This window comes from Pelodiscus sinensis, chromosome 16 (genome assembly GCF_049634645.1).
Source record: "Pelodiscus sinensis isolate JC-2024 chromosome 16, ASM4963464v1, whole genome shotgun sequence".
Taxonomy (NCBI): domain Eukaryota; kingdom Metazoa; phylum Chordata; order Testudines; family Trionychidae; genus Pelodiscus; species Pelodiscus sinensis.
The window spans coordinates 26447088-26466479 of NC_134726.1; the positions used below are offsets into that span (position 1 = coordinate 26447088).

The 19392-nt window shown below is 43.1% G+C and overlaps 1 protein-coding gene across 1 annotated transcript in view; it reads right to left on the bottom strand.

The window, feature by feature from the left end:
- ADAP1 (ArfGAP with dual PH domains 1) overlaps positions 1-19392 on the bottom strand; it is a 131132-nt gene that overhangs the window by 79580 nt on the left and 32160 nt on the right. The window contains exon 4 of the mRNA XM_006112840.3: positions 10975-11057. Coding sequence (XP_006112902.1) covers positions 10975-11057 — 83 coding nt within the window. The remainder of the gene's footprint in view (positions 1-10974; positions 11058-19392) is intronic.

Sequence of the window (19392 nt, forward strand, 5' to 3'; positions counted from 1 at the left end):
CAGATGTGTGGACACGGCATGGAGCATTCCGTCAGCACTCGGCCACTACAGCTTCTCTCAGCCCTAGCACAGCTACTACACAATTTTGCCCATAGTTATCACCAAGGCAGCAATTTTCAAACTACAGGTCGCAACCCAGGAGTGGGCTGTGAAATGTCAGGCACTGGGTCTCGTTGCTGCAGGGTGATCTGGTGACCAGTGGGGGTACTAAGGCAGCTATCTGTCCATCTTGGCATGGCAGACTACAGACCCAGCTCTTGGGGTGGAGAGAGAGGGAGGAGTGCATAGGGATCCACACGCTGTCCCTGCCCTGAGCTCTAGCTCCACACTCCCATGAGTTGGAAACCTGCTGCGGGCTGCTTCTGGGGCACAGCCTGGTCTGCAGTGCCAGGAGAGGCAGGAAGCTGCCTTAGCACCTCCACTGCTCCGCTGACTCAAGGTAAACCCCTTCTGCCCCAGATCTGACACCCCCAAAGCCAGAACTCCCCCCTACACTCCAAAGCTCTCATCCTCAGCCCCACTCTGGAGCCCAAGCTCTAGTCAAATTATGTTGGGTCGAGGGCATCAACAATTTTCTTCAACTGAGTCATGAGAAAAAAAGTTTGAAAAAAAAATCACTGCTCTAGTAGAATAGTCTACTATGAATACTTGTTCATGAAAGTGCCCTTGAGTTCTACAGTAATAGTTCATAATGGTACAGTTCAAACAAGGACACTGCAGTGCTTGGGGCTACAACTATACTGTCCTGTTGTGGGGTTTTGGTTTTTTTTGTAACGTGTAACTTGCCACAAGATGAATGGGTACGAACCAGTACAATCTGTGAAGCTTCACAGCACCTCACACCACAGCACAACCTCAGCCTCAGTTCATTACCTACACAGCAACACAGGCACAGTGACAGTGAACAAGTTACAGCCCCGACGTGAATGGTTTAATGAAGGCCAGAAGATAATCATGGGTAAGTTTCAAGGGATAATTGGGGCTTTCCGAAATCAGCTTTCCCTTTTACGGGGTGGAATTCAAAGAGGGTTCTATTTTTCCAGCAATGTGTTATATATATTCTGCCCCATGGAGGCTTCATTCATTATCTGCCCTGCTCAGTTTATCCCGTCCCCGGCTACAACATTCAGGAGACTCTATAATGCCATCTCCAGCAGAGCGATCACAAGGCAAAATAAATTCAATGCATAATAAGCAGCTAAAGCACCGACAAGCCTCAGCTCCTGACAACACAGACTCTCGTTGGAGGAGGCAGCACTGAAGTGGCAGCCAGATTAAGATCACCTTAGATCTTGGCAAAACAGATGCAGGTTAGTGGTTCTACATACTCCTAAACAGAACATCTCTACTGCATCGGTTGTGGCACCATGGCAGAAGGAAGTCAGGCACCAGCATCTGACCTTTAGGCATCTTTGAAAACTCAACCTGTACAAGCTACATAAGGATGATGAAACGGGGGGCGGGGAGGGGGAAGAGGGGAAGGAAAGCGAAGGATGGCTGCTCCCACCAAAGAAGGGCAATAGGATAAGGACAAGAGTGAAAGCTGGAGGGAACATGTAAAGCTGGTTTAATTGCTGAGAGCCGTTTTGTTCTAGATTTCTGGGGAAAATGTTTTCTTAAGACAATAGATTCATTTTGTTTTATCCTAGGAGTATAGAATAAAAATGGTTAAACAGAGTTACTGACATCCATAGGGCTGGTTTCATTTGTCTGTACAGAGGAACATACGCTGTATGTCACAGGCAGGGATCCTATTAATGAACCGGATGCTGGATAATAGACAGGGCTGAGAGAAGTGTTACTGCCTTCCTGGTTGTACGTACACACCCATGCAGTTCTGTTAAAACACAGACACACACACCTGTTAGCTTTCCAAGATATAGATTAGCCCCTCTTGAGGCTTTGTCTACACTTAAAATTTTGAAGTGCAGCAGCCATAGCAAGCACTTTCAACTGAAAGTGTGATCACAGCATGAGAGCTGGGAGAGAGCTCTCCCCCTGCTCTGTGTAAATGACCTCTACAAGGGGAGTAGCTAACAGTGCGGGGAGTGTGGCTCCCAGTGCTGTAGCCTGGTTTACACTGTGCTTTACTGCACTGGAGCTCCCTGAAATGTCCGGTATTTTCTGTTTTTTTCCAGGCCAGGAGGCAAAAATACCTGACACCCGGCAACCCTACACACTATGCAACTGGGCCCCGGCCCCATGTCCCCCAACTTACCTGGTTCCGCAGGGAAGCTCCCTTGTGGATCAACCTCAAAACCTGAGCAAGGGGAAGCAATGCCTCCCCTGGGTCTTAGTGCTCTACCGTTCCTCTTCTTATCCCCACTCTGACTCTGCATGCAATTAAAGGGGCCATATTGTTTTAATGCTGGTGGTTTTTTTTTTTTTTTTTGCGCTTAATAACTCTTGGGAGTTTTTGGTTTTGTTGCTCAGCAACTTTGGTCTCTCCTTCCCCCCCCCAAACAGATTTTTTTCTCTGGTATTTTTTTGGGGGGAGGAAGAGGGCCAGTATTTTTGTTGAAACCATCTGGCAACCCTGGGGGGTTGTGTTGTCACACTCCCAATCTAGAAAGTTACAGTGCTGTAAAGGGCCAGTATAGGTTAGCTTGACAGTGCACTTACTACACCAGGCTTTTGAATGGATGTCGTAAAAATCCTAACAATGAAGTCCAACCATTTCTCACTGCAAGGACCACTGAAGAGAGGCGTCACCAGCTCTCCCTTCTTGTTTTGCAGAGTACCCCTTTACCTGCTGACGGTTCAGCATGCACAGTAACACAGCACACAAACAGCACCAATCAGGCAGCGATTTATCAGGGACAATAAAAGAGACCATTGGAATTCTGGTCATTTTCCTGTTTGTTAACTCTTCATGTTTGTACCCAGCAACAACTCCAGCCTGTACATTCACACCGTTGCCTGGCTCGCATGAGCACTGCAACCTTCATCACTTAAAAATATAGCACTACATTTAACCCTGAAGTTGGCATCCTTTCCATTGCCATTCTTCTCCTTGGTCACAAATACACATGCATCCAATTAAGTGTAACATTATCAAAAGCACCTAATTGACTCAACATTCAGTGGGTCTGTGGTTCTTATGAATATGTTCCCCCCAAATGCCTGCAGCTAACTATGACATTCCAAGGGAAAACATTAAGATTTTCAAAACAATTCAGTGAAACCCAGCCTTCTGGTTCCAGATCTTCCCTGTGCTGTGTTTGGGATTTTCTCATTTCCGAGTTCCAAATAAACTCATGCTCCATTAAACGGAGTTAAAGGGAATAACGAGCTGTAGACTGACAGTAATTTAATCAGCTCATTTATCAAAAGGAACTAAGCTGAACCACACACGACGATCTGAGACACATTACAACTCTTAGCCTTATATGTCATTGTGCAACTAATGTTTCAATTGCCCAAGGAATACAAACTTTCAGCATTAATCTAAATTACTGAGATGCAAATAGTGCCTTGCCTCAAAATTTGGCAAAGAGGAACAAATTATTTAGCTCTCCTACTCCATTTGAAATTAAACAGCTCCCACAGATAAAAGGTATAACTCAGTGTCCAAAGCAAATCACTGAAGCATTTAATTGCTGCTTTGCTAATCTTCCTGTGCCATCTGAACTTGAACTGACTCCTCACTCTAAAATCTATGGTGCCTAGTATACCCATTAATGATGGCCCTTCTGAAGCAATGAAACCATCAGAGTAAGGGGGCAGAGAATGAAGCATGGGACCTGAAAGACATGGTTGTAGCTGGGAACAGCCGGAGGCCCTACCCTTCCAGAGCAGGAGAGATATTCTGCAAAACTGCCTTCATGGGGTTTTCCTCCTTTTGGGAGTTAGGGGAAGGAAATGGCTATTGCTTCCACGTATGACATGACAGCACTGTATGGGTCATCAGTAGCAGGGACTGAACCTAGGGCTTCTGTGTCTAAAAGCACAAGCTTCTACTCTCTGAGTCAGAAGACCCCAGGTGTGTTATTTCAAACCCAGTAGGAGACCCATAAGTCTGTGTGGTCCAGCTAGAGAGGGGGACAGAGACACAAATGTAGGAGGCATAACTTAACATGGAAGACAGCAAGAATCTGGTTAGCAAGCCCTGCTGATTCTTGAAAGAGACATCTGTATCACAACATAAACACGTCAGAGTAGGTTGATCAGAGAGCAAGTGTGAAAAATCAGAACAGGGATGAGGAGTAACCGGTACTTATATAAGGAAAAAGCCCTAAATATCAGCACTGTCCCTATAAAATTGGGACATCTAGTCATGCACATAAGAGGGAACATGGAAGGGGAAAAAGCTTGAATTGATTTTTATTTGGGTTACACTCCAGATTCTGCACAAAATGTCCTGTACTTAAAGATTGCCATTTACTACTAATGACAATTTCCTAATGCACCTTTATCAATAGATGCTGGAGGCAAGATGCTGAAAACATCCAATTCTGAACCTCATCTATCCCTCCCTCATCAAAAAGAAAGGTTTATTTTTAATAAACATTAAATGAGCTATACTGGACATTGATTTCTGAAGCCTGCAGGCCCTTTTGGTACGGAGATGGGTGTGGGTCAATGTTCCCTCTAATCTTTTCCATCCATGTGTGGATATTTTCTATCTGTGTGCGGTATAAATTGATATGTGCACAAAGGCATGTGTGAATGTGAACCACTAGTAGAAACACAAAAACCTAGCTGTAGGCGCTCTGCTAATCAGCTGGGCAGCATCTGAATCTTTCCTGAGTGGCCACACAAATGCCCATAGGGATCAATGGTATGGACGTGCTGAGATGGCACTTGAGTATGAAATCAGAGCAACAGTGCAAGGTCCATCTTATTTTAGTGGTAAGGGTGAATTCTTCTGCCATCTTGGCACTCCCATCCCCCCTACATGCAGACTAACTTAGCAGAGACCCCATGACTGCTGGCTCAGGTGCTCTGCAAAACCTCTATGGGAACTGCAATGGAACCTTTGATTCCCTGCACAGCCTGGAAGCCACTTCCTTCTTGCTCTTTGGCAGCTGTAGGGTTTACTCACATCCTCCTGGCAGACTCTGTTTCAGCTTCCCAACACAGCTCTGCCTGTGCACCTTAGTCCTGACCTGTAACATTTGACATTACAGTCCCCAGACTCCTTTAAGCTGTGACAGTCAGGCTGCAGTAGTTTTTGTTTGGCATTTACTGACTCTAGACAATCTCTCCCCAAAGGCTGTTCAGAAACAGAGTAAGCTGAATTTCTGATCAGGGCTTCAAAAATACTTCTCATTATTAGACTGGCTGAAAAAGGACCTTGCTTGGAGCTACTTAAAGAAGAGCATTCTCTTATTTTTTATGCAATTATTGCAAAGATATTAGAGCACAAAACTGCCCCTGGGATTGGAAGATGGAATTAGATCTTGCAGCAAACACTAGGAAATGGATCCTGATGTCTCTATTAGTAGCAAAATGTTTCATACGTGGAAACTGGCAATCTAGTGTCTCTCCTGGGAATTCAGAAAAATAGTCCAATGCAGCATTATGGGGAAAAAATATAGCTCCACATGGAAGACAAAAGGGAGGAAATGCATGCTCCAGCCAGAGAGATTTGACATGCATGGTTGTGACATAAGACACCTTTTGTAGACCAGGTCATTAATGAACATCAGTGCCTCAGATCCCCTGACATGTTCCTGCTGTGCAAACTAGCATAAGCATGAGGGTAGCCAGCCCTGTTCACTCTAGCACATGGGTAAATGAGCAAATTGGTGGCATGATTCGTCATGCCATTTGGTGGGAGGGGCATGGCCGGAGCATACCTGTGGTCAGCACTAGGGCTGGTTGGAAGTGCTGCACTGAAACATTTTCTTCAATGAATAATGGCATTTTCTTCAAAATCAAATCATTTAGGAAACTGTTGATTTCAAAGAACAGTCCCATGAGAAGAAATATTCTGAAAGGAAAAGGTTTTTGCTCAGGACAATTTTCATTTCAGGATACAGTGAACAAAATTTCATTTCAGAACTGCAAAATTTTTGTGCAGAATTTTAGCGTATGGGTTTTTTGGCAGTGTCAGATTATTTTAAATTATTTCATAACACCTCCGGGGAGCAGCCATACATGGTTGGCAGTTCCTGTTGAAACGATGACACAAAGCATCAAACTGTTTCATAAGAACAGGGACAATAGAGACTTTGATCTAGAAAACGAAGACAAAATATTCCAACACATACTAAGCAGCAGCTGCCATTCGTGACTGAAAATAAAGAAAAATGGACTACTTCAATTATTACATCACATTATGACAAGTCAGCAGCAGTAGCACACATGCACTACTCGTACTGCCCTGTTACGAAATAATGTAAATATTATCATTATAGCAATAGAATGAAACTTTAGAATTCCACAATGAACATTTTCCAAAATGTATTTTGAGCTTTTGTGGGCACAGCCCACATGATACCATCTACATGTTTTGTTAGTCTTTAAAGTGCTACTAACCTATTTGTAATTTTTAAAGTGTTTCCTGTTACAGACTAACTCGGTTACCCCTCTGAAACTTTCAAATATTTTGGAAATTTTGATTCATGGGAAAAATTGTAAATATTTGTTTTCATTCTGATTTGGATCAGACCCGCCACATAGAGGCTGCTTTGCGGTAGCCTCCTCTGGCCCCGCCCCCCCTGCTGCTGCCTCTGACAGGGCGCCCCTTACCACTGCAATCAGGCGCCCCCCCCCCATTGGTTGGTGCCCCGGGCCGCTGCCCAGCTAGCCCCCTCCCGCTTAATCCGGCCCTAACTACAGGGGACAGTACATCACAACCAAAAGGTGTATGGGTTGCATATTAATGGGCCACTGTTGCAGACTGACTAATATTTCTAAATTATATTTGTGGCAAATATGCATGGGCCTTATGTCCAGTCTGAACTATGACAAATTTGCCCCTCCTCACTCCTGCCCCAAAAAAGACTAGCTAAAAAAGCATAAATCAATACATACACAAATGTTTGCATTCCTTTGTCCAGAGACTGGAAAAAATAATGGTGATGTTCATTTTTAAATGTCTCATTTTTCTATTTTGTTTTCTATTTAATTTTTCAAGATAACTTTTAAAAAAGCAAAACCCAAAACAAAAATACCAGAGTGCATCAATGTGTGATTAAAGAATGTGTAGCTTTTCCTGACTAATGAAGTTATCAATAATCACCTGTAACTCCTGTTTGAATGCTTGCTACAAATCTATTTAAAACTCTCAAAACATTTAAGCTCCAAACCAAAGCAAAGCACGTAAGCACATGCTTAACTTTAAACATCAGCCATCATGTGGAAGTTAATAGAATTACTCATGTGTTTGAAGTTAGGCATGTGATTACAGTGCCTTAACATGAAGGATTAATATCCATGGACAGTGAAGTGTTACTCTGTGGGTTTGTATTGTACACATCTTAGAGGAGTTGCCATGTTAGTCTGTAACTTTAAAAACGAGTGGCCTATAACACCTTAAAGACTAGCAAATATATATATATATAATATTATGGGCTTTCATGGGCAAAGCCCACTTCTTCAGATGAGCTGGAAGCTGGACACGTGTAAATGTGTTAGTTTATATTTTTCAAAGCAGTCTAAGGCAGTGGTCTCCAACCTTTTTACACCCAAGATCACTTCTTAAATGACAGACCAAGCCAAGATCTACTGCCCCGCCCCTTCCTTGAAGCCCCACCCCTTCCTTGAAGCCCCGCCCTCTCTATTCTCCTTCTCTCCATCACTTGCTATCCCCAATCCTTATACTGCTGCTTATTATTATTTTTTATTATTATTATTCTGTAGGTAGAGGTTTTTCCAACATTTGGCCTGTCTAGACTGGATCAAATGTCAGAAAAAAAACCCTTCTTTTGGAAGCCACCTTATTCCTTGTGGAAAGAGGAATATAGGGGTGACCAAAAGAGCCTGTCCGCTCTTCCACTAAAAAAGCGGAAGAACAAATGCAACCCTGGATGCAGAAGAGTTTTTCTGGGATATCTCCAGAATCCTGCAGTCTGTGTTGAGACAGGATGTGTAGGCTCTGGGGTGGGAATGAGGGATTTGGGTGTGGGAAAGGGTGAGAGGTGCAACTCTGGGAGGAAATCTGGATGCAGGAGGAGGTGGAGAAGGGGACACTGGCTCGGGGAGGGGGCTCCAGGCTGTTGGGATACTAAGCAAACCACAGGCTTGTGGATGTGAGGGTGCAGGAATTTGGGTTGGGGTATGTGAGGGGCTGAGGGCATGAGGTTCCAGTGTTTGATAGGCTCAGATCTAGGGTCTGGGAAGGGGGAGTGCAGGAATGGTTGTGGCCAGATGGGGGCTTGGCCCCAATTGGGGGTTTGTTGGCCAGGCTTCATTTTTAAATAGAATACTATGTTAAACACAAAAAGTTTCTGCATTGTCTTTATGAGAATGGCAGGGAACCTGCCTTGAGTCAGGGGTCACTGACCCATAGAAAAGTCATTTGGGAGCAAGGGACACAGTACTGGGGAGGAGTGCTAGTGGGTTCTGGAGCAGGGAACAGGGTGCCAGTGGGGGCAGGGGAGAGGGGGCAGGGTGCCAGGACAGGTTTCTGCAGCAGGGGACAGGGTGCTGGGGGGGGACAGGGTTCTGCAGAGGGGAGCAGGGGGACAGGTTTCTGTAGTAGGAGACAGGGTGCCAGAAGGAACTGGTTTCTGCAGGGGGGGCAGGGTGCTGGGGGACAAGTTTCTGCGGGGGGGGCAGGTTTCTGCTGGGGGGCAAGGGAGAGGGAACAGGGGGCCAGGAGGGCGGGGGACAAGTTTGGGGCAGAGGAGAAGGAACAAGGTTGGGGGCAGGGAGTTCCCTACACCAGCCACGGAGGGAAGCCTCCGACCCGCGCTCCCTCCGGACTGACCGCAGGGCAGCCGGGCTGGAGCGAAGAAAAGCGGGTGCCCGGCCAGCTGGCCATGGTGCTCAGCCAGGGTGCCACCAAGCTCCACGTGGGCAGGCGCAGAGGGGAAGCCGCCCAATCAGCTGGAGCGCGGGTCAGCCTCCTCTGGGCTGAACGCCACAGCCAGTAGGCCAGGCAGCTTCCACTCTGCGCCAGCCCACATGGAGCATGGTGCACCCTGGCTGAGCACCATGGCCAGCTGACCGAGCAGCTGCTTCTCTTTCCTCCAGCCCGGTTGTCCTGCGCTCAGCCCAGGGAGGCTGCGCCTAGCTGCAGCTGTGAAAGCCACAGTCAGCTGGCTGGGATGTTTCAGCCCTCCCGACCTCCCAGCTCCCACCATTCCTCGCAGCTACTCACCTGTGTTGTTGCTCAGTGAGTAGCTGCTCCTCAAATGAGGAAATCTAATGTAAATGTACTGCGCAGGTGCGCAGTTCAGAGAGGGCTCAAGAGCTACTCTTAGAGCCCCTGAGATATACCGGTAGCTCACGATCTACTGGTTGGTGACCACGGGTCTAAGGGATTTATGTATATACTATCCTTTAAAATCAACAGATTGTATATAATTCTGCTAGGCAGCTTGGAAAATGTCAGATACACCGCATTTATTTATATGTTTTCATACACTCTCTTTAATATATACATTTTATATAGTGTCATATAACATAAAATAACAGTAGAAATTCATTGAATATAAGCTGGGTATACATGAGATCAGATTTTAATTGTGGTAGTATTAGCAGCAAATCACTGATGCTACCTGCTTATCAGGCTCTACAAGTAACATGCAATTAATATTTTAACCTTTTCATCACTAACATGGTCCTTGTTAATAAAATTATTGCAGCACCACCCATGCACATAGCTGGTTTAAAAACACAACGAACAGTACAGTATAAACACTGAATAGATTCAATGCAGCCTTCATCTGTTGACAAGAAAAGGAAACTAGCCAATTTTGTCTTCTTTCACACCATCCTACTGCCTACTAAAGCCTCAAAAGTAATGTTTGCCATACCCCAAACTTCCACTTAAAAAAAATTCCCAACCAATTCTTCTCAAATTCCATCTGTTCCACAAGACAATGCATTTACAAACACCATATTTCCTTGCTGTACTGTACTGCATGCACCTATGTGAACTATTGGGAAGAGAGACTTCTATGGCTGTGGGGGGAACCTTTTCAACTGTACACTTCACTTACTATGCCATGGGCTTGACCATTGACTGCCATTGACCTTTGTTTTGCCATTGACTGCAATTGGAGAAGGATCGGTCCCTGTAAGTAATAACTGCCTGTTACGAAGTTAATGAGGAAGTGCAGTGGACCCCACAACCTTTGAATCAAATCTGATGGCTTAACTTTAGAATTGTCACAAAGATAGAATAAAACCCCTGTTAAAAACAACAGTCAACTTACATTCAATGGCACCTAAATGGGAGCTGCATTTTTGACCCTTACAACAAACGTGTGTATCTACATACCACACTCACAATGGGGTGGAACACACACACACACACACACACACACACACACACACACACACACACACACACACACACACACACACACACACACACACACACACACACACATTCAGTGTCACCTTGCATGAAAAATAATTTTAAAATATCACCCAAATACTTAACCACAAAGACATCACAACAAAACCAAAATGAGTTATTAAGCCCTTCTTCATTCCAGTGGAAAATTCCTTCTGATAGTATAAATTCCTTACCAAGTAGTGACCTATATTTTAATTTCTATTAGCATACCCTGCTGCCAAAAATATCCTATTTGTACATTATTTGTTGGTCACCGGCATGATCCAAATCCCTCTTAAGTCAATGAAAAGATCCCTCTATTGATTTTGCAAGGCTTTGGATAAAACTCTAAAGTATCAACCCAACCCCAAAGGACATCTTTTCCCAAAGAGTTGCACTTTCCCCTCCTGTGTAAGGAGATGTAATTTTTCAATGTTATTAAAAAAAGGAGCCCACAGAATGGAAATGGATGCTATTGTACACAACAAAAATCATCTGCTGAGAATTTCTTTCACTACCTGCAGAATAAGGCTCTTGCTTCTCAGTGTAAATGAATTCTTTTCTTTCATATTTGGCTCTGATCCACTGGTCTCGTAGCAGTCTGGAAAAAAAACACACAGAAAGGAGACATAGTCCAGAATAAGCTAAAAAGGAATGTATGGTCATTAATACTTCAATGAAAATATGAGCAAGTTGAAAGCCCTCCAAAAATTAGACTGTACACAAGCTGGAGTCATTGGCTTGGCTTACATTTCCTCTTTTTGTCACGTAGACAAGTTGATTCTTCTGTCATCATTTTAGTGGAACTTTAACAATTTTTATACAAAAATCAGAAGAGTAACTCAGCTTTTAGCCTCAGTTCAAGACGTCCTTTTTAACATAAGAATAACTTCAAATTTTATTTCATTTCAATTCGGAATTGTGAGCCAGGAAATATAAGTGTTGGACTGAATTCTTCAACAAGGGGTATCAATCCAGAAACAAAAAGGGAAGACTGTCTGAGTCTCAGAACTTTTAATATACAGCAGAAATCAGCCATGTAGCTATAGAAGATTGAAAGGTATCATCTCTTCTCCATGCCTAGAGACTATGCAAAGATATCACTGCATTAAAGTGAGAAGGTACTCCTCAATCTAAAAGAGCTGAACTTCAAGTACACAGCAAAAAGTTTTGTTAAGTTCTCTACATTTCCAACTGAAATCTGTAGAAATGAAACTTATGTCATTTACACAGCACACAAGATCTTTATTTCCAGAAAAATATTCAAATCCAAGATTACAAATAGGTTAAAATAAAAAAAGTGTGCGCTAGAATTAATAAGGGGACTTAAGTAAGTTTGACCAAGAACAGGTTATAGCCTCATGACTGTTTCAAACCATTTTTAATTGTTCCTATTTGTCTACTGACCTACAATCTTAAGAGCACTGTGTGTTACTCCAAGTCCAAGTTTGTTTCTTTGTGGACACATGTAGAAGTTGCTTATACTGATCTCAACATGAGTATTGCTCAGCAGCAGCCTCACATTGGGTTAGATTTGTAGAACCCATTGCACTTCAACCCCATCATATCTGTGTGACAAAATAAATAATGTGTGCACGGAAGGAGTGTATGCAAAGCCAATATGTATTTATGCTGTCACGAAAATTAAAATTATGCTTCGCATAACCGCCTTCTTCTCAAAAATGCTTCAGAGGAGAAAAAAGTGTTGTCATTTTTTTTTAAACAACATATTTGGATAAAGAATGAGGAGATATCTCAAATAATATTAAACTTCTTTGTCATGTGATCTCTCTGCTTTTGCCTGTCCACTTGTTCCCTTCTTTCCTTTTGTGCCTATTTGTGTATGTCTTTCCCTCTAGCCCTGACATATTACATATGTGTAATATTGCCTGATTCTGTATTATCTGGTCTTTCAGCTTGACAAGTTGTAAAGTTGTGCAATTCCATAATTTTTTTGGATATCCTGTGAAATGAGCAGTATTTGGGTGATACCTACAAGCTGCAATTCATGTATCTGTTTTTGTTTGTTTTCTTGTGACAATTCATTAAAAGATCATCATTAAAATTAATTCCTAGCTTCAGCAAACAACAGAGTCAAATTTACCAGAGAATTTTCATTCATAACTGTAGGCACAATCATTTCCTGGTCTGCAGACGTGGGAATATTGATACTTCTTTTCTCTTGTCCACTGTCTCTTTTATCTACATAGACTATAAACAATTCGAGGGCAGGAACTGACACCCACTGTAGGTGTGTCTATACTACAAATTAAGGTGAGCATGGGTAAGTATATCCATGTTATCTTTAATCTAACAAGCCCAGGTAACATCATTAGTGTACTCATTGTGGCATGGACTCACCACCTGATATAAAGCCTGCCAAAGAATTTGGATACATATTCCCGGGGCTAGTCCATATCAAAGTCTATGCTGCCATATCTACACTATTCTGTTACCCATGGTACCTAAAGTTAGTATATTCATGTCTATCTGTGCTACCACTACACTTTCACATGCTATGTAGACATACAGGCTATGTCTATACTGCACCCTTCTTCTGCAAAAGCTTATACAAATGAAGCATGGAGTAGACTATCGCTGTGCTTCATTTGCATAATTAATTAGGGGCCATTTTTGCACAAGAGGCCTTTGTGCAAAAAGGAGCTGTGTAGCTGGCTCCTTTTTGCACAAAAAGCCCCTCTTGTGCAAGAGCCGTTCTTCCTGAAAAAAATGAGGAAGAAAGGCTTTTGTGCAAGAGGGGGTTTTTGCACAAAAAGGAGCAATCTACACAGCTCCTTTTTGCACAAAAGCCTTTTGCGCAAAAATGGCCCCTAATTAATTATGCAAATGAAGCACAGCAATATTCTACTCCACACTTCATTTCCATAAGCTTTTGCGGAAGAAGGGTGCAGTAGACGTAGCCACAGTGCGTAGGCCAACAGGGCCCAATCTCAGTTGTGAACTCTAGCCATTGCTGCAATATAAATGTATTGGGTCTGCCTTTCCCTCAAATCCTTTTTTCTCATATTTTCATACTTGATCCTTAATGGTTAGGTTTATAGCTGTAATTTAAACTAAATTCTACAGAGGAGCACAGCTCTTGTCTTCTTTTGTTTGTAAAGTGCTATGTTCATGCATGGAACAACAGACAATATTACTTGAGATAATCTCAAATACTTCAATTTTACTATCCTTTCACCTGACTTAAGAAAATAGGACAAGACCAATCAGCCAAATTAAGTCCTCTGCTACTCTTTTGGGGATAAGAGCTGGTACTTGTAACACAGTTTAGAGCAGCAGTGGGCAACCTAAGCTAGTGAGTGATACCACATGAGTAGCCCTCCATCTCAGTGACAGTAAACAACAGGAAACAAAAGGTCTTGTGAGTCACACATAGAACCCTGATAGGCTACAGATTGACCACCACTGGCTTAGAGAGACACAGATGCCCAACAAACCACATGAGATTCAGAATTAATTCTACTTCTGTCAGGTATTGCGTGAAATCTACAGGTGAACATTTGAGAAGCTTATTACAACTGAATCTTTAAAACTTTTCAAACAACAGTAGTCACGATTTACCTTAAGAAAAAAAAATTCTGAGCCCCCACAACTCCCAAACTCCCTATGGAGTCTGCTAATTTCAATAGCAGCCGCAGCTGCTCCATTACCTCTAAAAAGTCAGGCTTTTTATTTAGATGCTTAAATACAGTACACATGTTTGAAAAATGCCCTCTCACTGTACAATGCAAATTCTACAGCAGATATTTTAGGCCTTCCTTATGTCTTAGAAAACACCTTTCTAGAATTCTGTATTTTCTGTAAAACTGGCAACGCTGAAGACTGCCTGTTTTTACACACATCTGCGGAAGTGCACAAATTCATTATGTTAGGATTCCAATCCCTTTAATCAGTATTCTGCAGGTGCAGGTCAGCTGCAGGGTGTACTCAACAGGCCTGCCAAAGAGGAGGAGGAGGGCAAAGGGGACAATTGTCCCGGGGCTTGGCAATTCCACAGGGCCCAGGGCTCCCGGCTGGCATTGCTGCTACTGTGGCAACAATGGCAGTTACAGCCCTGGGCCATTTAAATTGCCGCCAGAATGCCATTGGAGCGCCGTATTATGTACTCCACGTGGCTCTGAGGTTGGGGAGGGGAGGCAGTACCACGGTCTAGGCAGTGCTAAGGGCTCGCTGCCCCTGGACCTGCCCCTTCTGCAGGCACGGAGCCACCCCCTCCCCACCTTTTCCAGGGGCCTGAGAAAGCTGTCAGCCCCCTGGTGCTGTAAGCGCTTATTTGGTAGTTAAGGTCTGATCCTGAGAGATTTCAATCATGTGCAGCTCCCAAGGAAATCCTGGACTGACTGAATTCAAGGGCAAGATTCCTATTAACTTCAGTAGGGGCTGGATTTCAGCACTGGTGTCAGCAGGAGTTGGAAGTATTCAGAACCACAGAGGATCGTGCCTCAACTGAATGCTTCAGCCCACCGGGCCTGATCCAAAGCTCACTAGAGTCAATGGGAGTCCTGCCACTGCACTTTGAATCAGACCAATGTTTTACTTTAACGCACCTCTTTGGGACTGCTCAATGTACTCGCTATAAACTTATGTCCTATTTTAGCTGTCTTTAACTCGATGTTGCCTCTGCATAAACTGAAGAGTAAATAAGTAAAGACTTAAAGGGCAGACAATCCATGCCAAACTCAGGACCAGACCGGAAGATGTCCAAACATCAATACAAGTTCTCTCAGCAAAACTAACTGATGCCATTTATCAGGCTTATGACAACCAGTGGGCCTGCTGATGAGGTTGATATTTCTAGGAATGATCCCATTTCTATTTCTAAACTGAGATACACAGCTTTTGTGGTCTGATCCAAAACTTCCAGCCCACCTAAAGTCTGCCTGATTGTGAGTTACAGGGAATGTGTCATTCCTGGCAAATGAACAGAAAGATGATAGCTGGCTCTTTGTTCTGTAATTAACACAATAGAAAACTGAAATAAGAAAATCAAAATGAAACAACATTTACTGGAGCAGACAGAGAAAACAGAATAGGTCTGGAATATGTTACCACTAAAATAAATGGAAAACTCCCATTGGAATTAAAGCCAGGGCAAAACTAGAGGTCTATAAGGTCAGATGACATTAGGCTACAGAACTCCAGATTAGGGGTGTTAAAATCAGTTTATTTAAGTAGATGTGTAAATTTCAGCACTTACACTGTTATACATGGCTGGGGGATGGGAGGTGGTTCCCCAGGAGTCAGTATGCACAGGAAGCTGATTTAAAAGCCATTTCCCTGCACACACTGTCTCCCACCTGCCCCTCGTGCTGCTACCTCTGATACAGAGGCAGCAATGTGGGGAGTGGGGCAGCGTGTAACCATGCACGATAATCAATGAGCCCAACCTCATTGGTTATCTGTGTACAAAGTTACACTTACACATCCATACTCCAAATCTCATAAACATTTTATTTACTGTTTGCTTATGGAAATGAAGAATGAGCCACTGACAAAGCAAGTCAAACAGACAGGCTTCAAGTCAAACAGACAGGCACAAAGTTTCTAAATGGAGCGAGTTGAGCCACTTTAGTTCAGAGTCAGAAGCCATTTAAAATGAAACAAGTAACTGACAGACTCAGGACAAGTCCAATGATTTTTTTTTAAGGGGAAACGTATTTATGCTGGTGAAATTAACAGGAAAAAAAACAGATAATCTTCCTCTCTTCCTGAAAGCTATTTTTAATTGAAAACATAAAGCGAAAACATCAGACGTGTCCAATGAAGAACTGGTTCGAGAATAGGGCAATTTTCCCCATGAAGAGTACCTGATGAGAAAATTTCATTTTCATCAAGCAAGTTTTTTATGGAACATTCATGCTTATTGTAGAAAGCCCATAAACTTATGGCTGAAAACGTAAAGTTTCGGTTGGGAAACACCAAAATAAAATATCGGGTCAATCCAACTAGAACATTCCATTTTGGAGCAGTCTGACAAACTGTATTTGACTGCACTGCCACAGTGCTGCTGTAGCCCAATGCCAATTTCCCTTGAATAAAATGGTCTCTCTCCAGCTTCCGTGTCACAGATATGAAGACAGACAAGCCAACAAAAAACACTCAGACTCTGAGTAAAACACGCCTGCTCAGCTAAAGTCATCGCATAGGGATGGACCAAATAAATACCGGTCAGAGGTGGACTAGATAGCATTTAGTCCTGCCATAATCATAGGGGACTGGACTAGATAACTTCTTAAGATCCTTTCAGTCCTATCATTCCTTGATTATTTGTATGAAAAGAGCACATAGAGGCCCCAAACACAGACCAGGGCCTTGCTGTGCTAGGGACTGTACAAACACTTTGCAAAAGACCACCTGTGCCAGCTTACCCTTTCAACAGACAGAGCCTGAATTGGGAAACACAGGCAGAGATTGTACAGGACTTGTAAATGATTATAGAGCAAGTCAGTGATACACCAGGACTAGAACCCAGTTCTCCTGATTCTCAGGAATGATCATTGGACCTCACTGCTTCTCCTCAGTGCAACTTAAGCCCCATGTAGGAGAGGTGTCTGGCGAGGTGTAGTAGCCCCAAATTGGTGTCTGTGTTGTAGCATGTGTCTCTGCAATTTGTACCTGAGGTGATACTTGAAAAGACTCCTAATGGGATGTGTTCACACTACAAAACTGATAAAACATAGAGGCAAGTAAGAATGGAGGATTTAAGTCTTTGACTTAACATAGACCTCCTGTGGATTAGGTTACCATCCAGTCCCTACATAGCACCCTTTGTAACAGGCTGGAGAAGCAAATTTTCAAAGTCAATTTTCTGTGCAAAAGCTGCCTTGCTTCAAGACACAAAAACACAAATGAGGGGAAAGAAGGGCAGAAAATTCCATGTAGGTGTTTTTAAAAAAAAAAAAAAAAAAAAAGACCACCTGTTAAAGGGCCCATATGGAAAATTCACTATGGTGTAGACATGGGACCAAGCTAAAATAAGAATCTGGCCTGCTAGTGATAAATGACCTGCCACGATCCTCCATATCCTGATGATTTATTAAGCCCCAAAACCACGCTCAGTGCTATACAAAATATAGAAGACAAGGTCACTGTCGCATGGCTGCCAACAGTAGCTAATGCCCACTTAGGATGGTTTCAGGAGTTCTCGCTTCTTTATCTGTGTCTAAAAAAAAATGATTACAACAAATAAAGCAATAGTCCTCCACAAATCACGACTGGTATCTCAGGGCTGGTGAGACGGGTACTCAAAACAATTACACCTCTACGGAGCTCAAAGTCATTCTTACTAGTTGCTTAACACAGATGGACCACAATGGCATGACTAGAAAGCAGAACACAAGTTAAAACACACCACTAGAGCCTGGCTTAATAGGCCTAAAAAGCCCTTTCAAGTTTATGGGAGTCCTTTCCTTGTCTTCACTGGGCTTTGGCTCTGCCCCAACAGTACACTTTGATTCCCAAAAGTGAATGTGTAGACAGACTTCTCTCATAGCAGATCTGTTCTATGCATGGTTTTATACTTGCTGCCTTCAGAGACATAGATGTGGGTCTACTGTATTTACTTTTGTGAGACCTGAGGAGGCGACCCAGCTATGAGTGTGTGAGCTGGATCCTACCTTTGTTTGCAAAACATCAACAGAGGCTATCTCTAGACTGCAGGCTTCTTTCGGAAGAAGCTTTTTTCTGAAGAGATCTTCTGAAAAAACTTCTTCCAAAAGAGAGTGTCAACACTACAAAAGTGCATCAAAAAAGCAATCAGCTTTTTCAAAAGAGAGAGTCCGGGCTGAATGGACGCTCTCTCGCATGTAAGCTGTGATTGCTATGGACGGAATGGCCACCAGGGCACCTGTCCTTTTTCCTCTTTCTTCTTCTTCCGAAAGAACTCTCTCTTCCCCGTCCACACATGCCTTTTTGCAAAAGAGCTCTTTTGCAAAAAGGCTTCTTCCTCATAGAATGAGGATTACAAATGCCAGAAAAACCCCTCTGGTCTTTCGATTTTCTTGCGGAAGAACGCAATTGCAGTAGGGCCATTCCTCAAGTATTGTCGGAAAAACTTTTTCCCCAACAAAACTCTGTAGTGTAGACATACACAGAATGGCTTTCTAAACTGCTGTCTGTTACAGTTGTGTAAATTCACTTAAGCCAATAGTGTTACACAGTTGTAACTAACGGCATAACCTAACAATAATGGGATTGCATAGACAAGAGGAAAAAATATTGGGCAGAATTTGGCACACAGATGCCCCATTATTGATGCGACTACAGCTGTTGCATGGGCAGGGAAGACCCTACCTCAGCATCACTTTCAAGGCCCAGAGAGGGTTTGCAGGGCTGGTAGCTAGGTAAAAAACAAAAACAAATAGAACAAGCGAGCAACTACCTATATAAAAACTGATCTCATTAAACCTGAAAAAAAAAAATCAATAAATATACATAGTTGTTTTTCCAGTTCTTTAAATAACTGAACACATTTTTAGAGTACTTATAATTGCACAACAGCAATGACATTAGAAGCCACTTTTTTCTACCTATCATTACCACTGTTTCTATCCATAGGACTATCCAGGCATGGACCCTACTGGGCGACAGCAATTTTGTAGATTGATTTGAAAGCTCTTGATCTCCCCTCTCACCCCATGTATGGCAACAGCCTATGGTATTTTATTCTCTTATTTAAACCCATGGGTATGTCTAGACTACATACCTCTGCCGACAGAGGCATGTAAAATAGGCTACCCAACATAGTCAATGAAGCGGGGATTTAAATATCATTAAAATAAAAATGGCCACCGTGCTGTGCTGGCTCAGCTGATCGTCAGTACAGCGCACGAGCCAAGACGTATATCAGTCGACAGGGGAAGCCTTTGTCAACCACTCCCTTATGCCTCGTGAAACTTATGCCTCCAAGGGTGTGT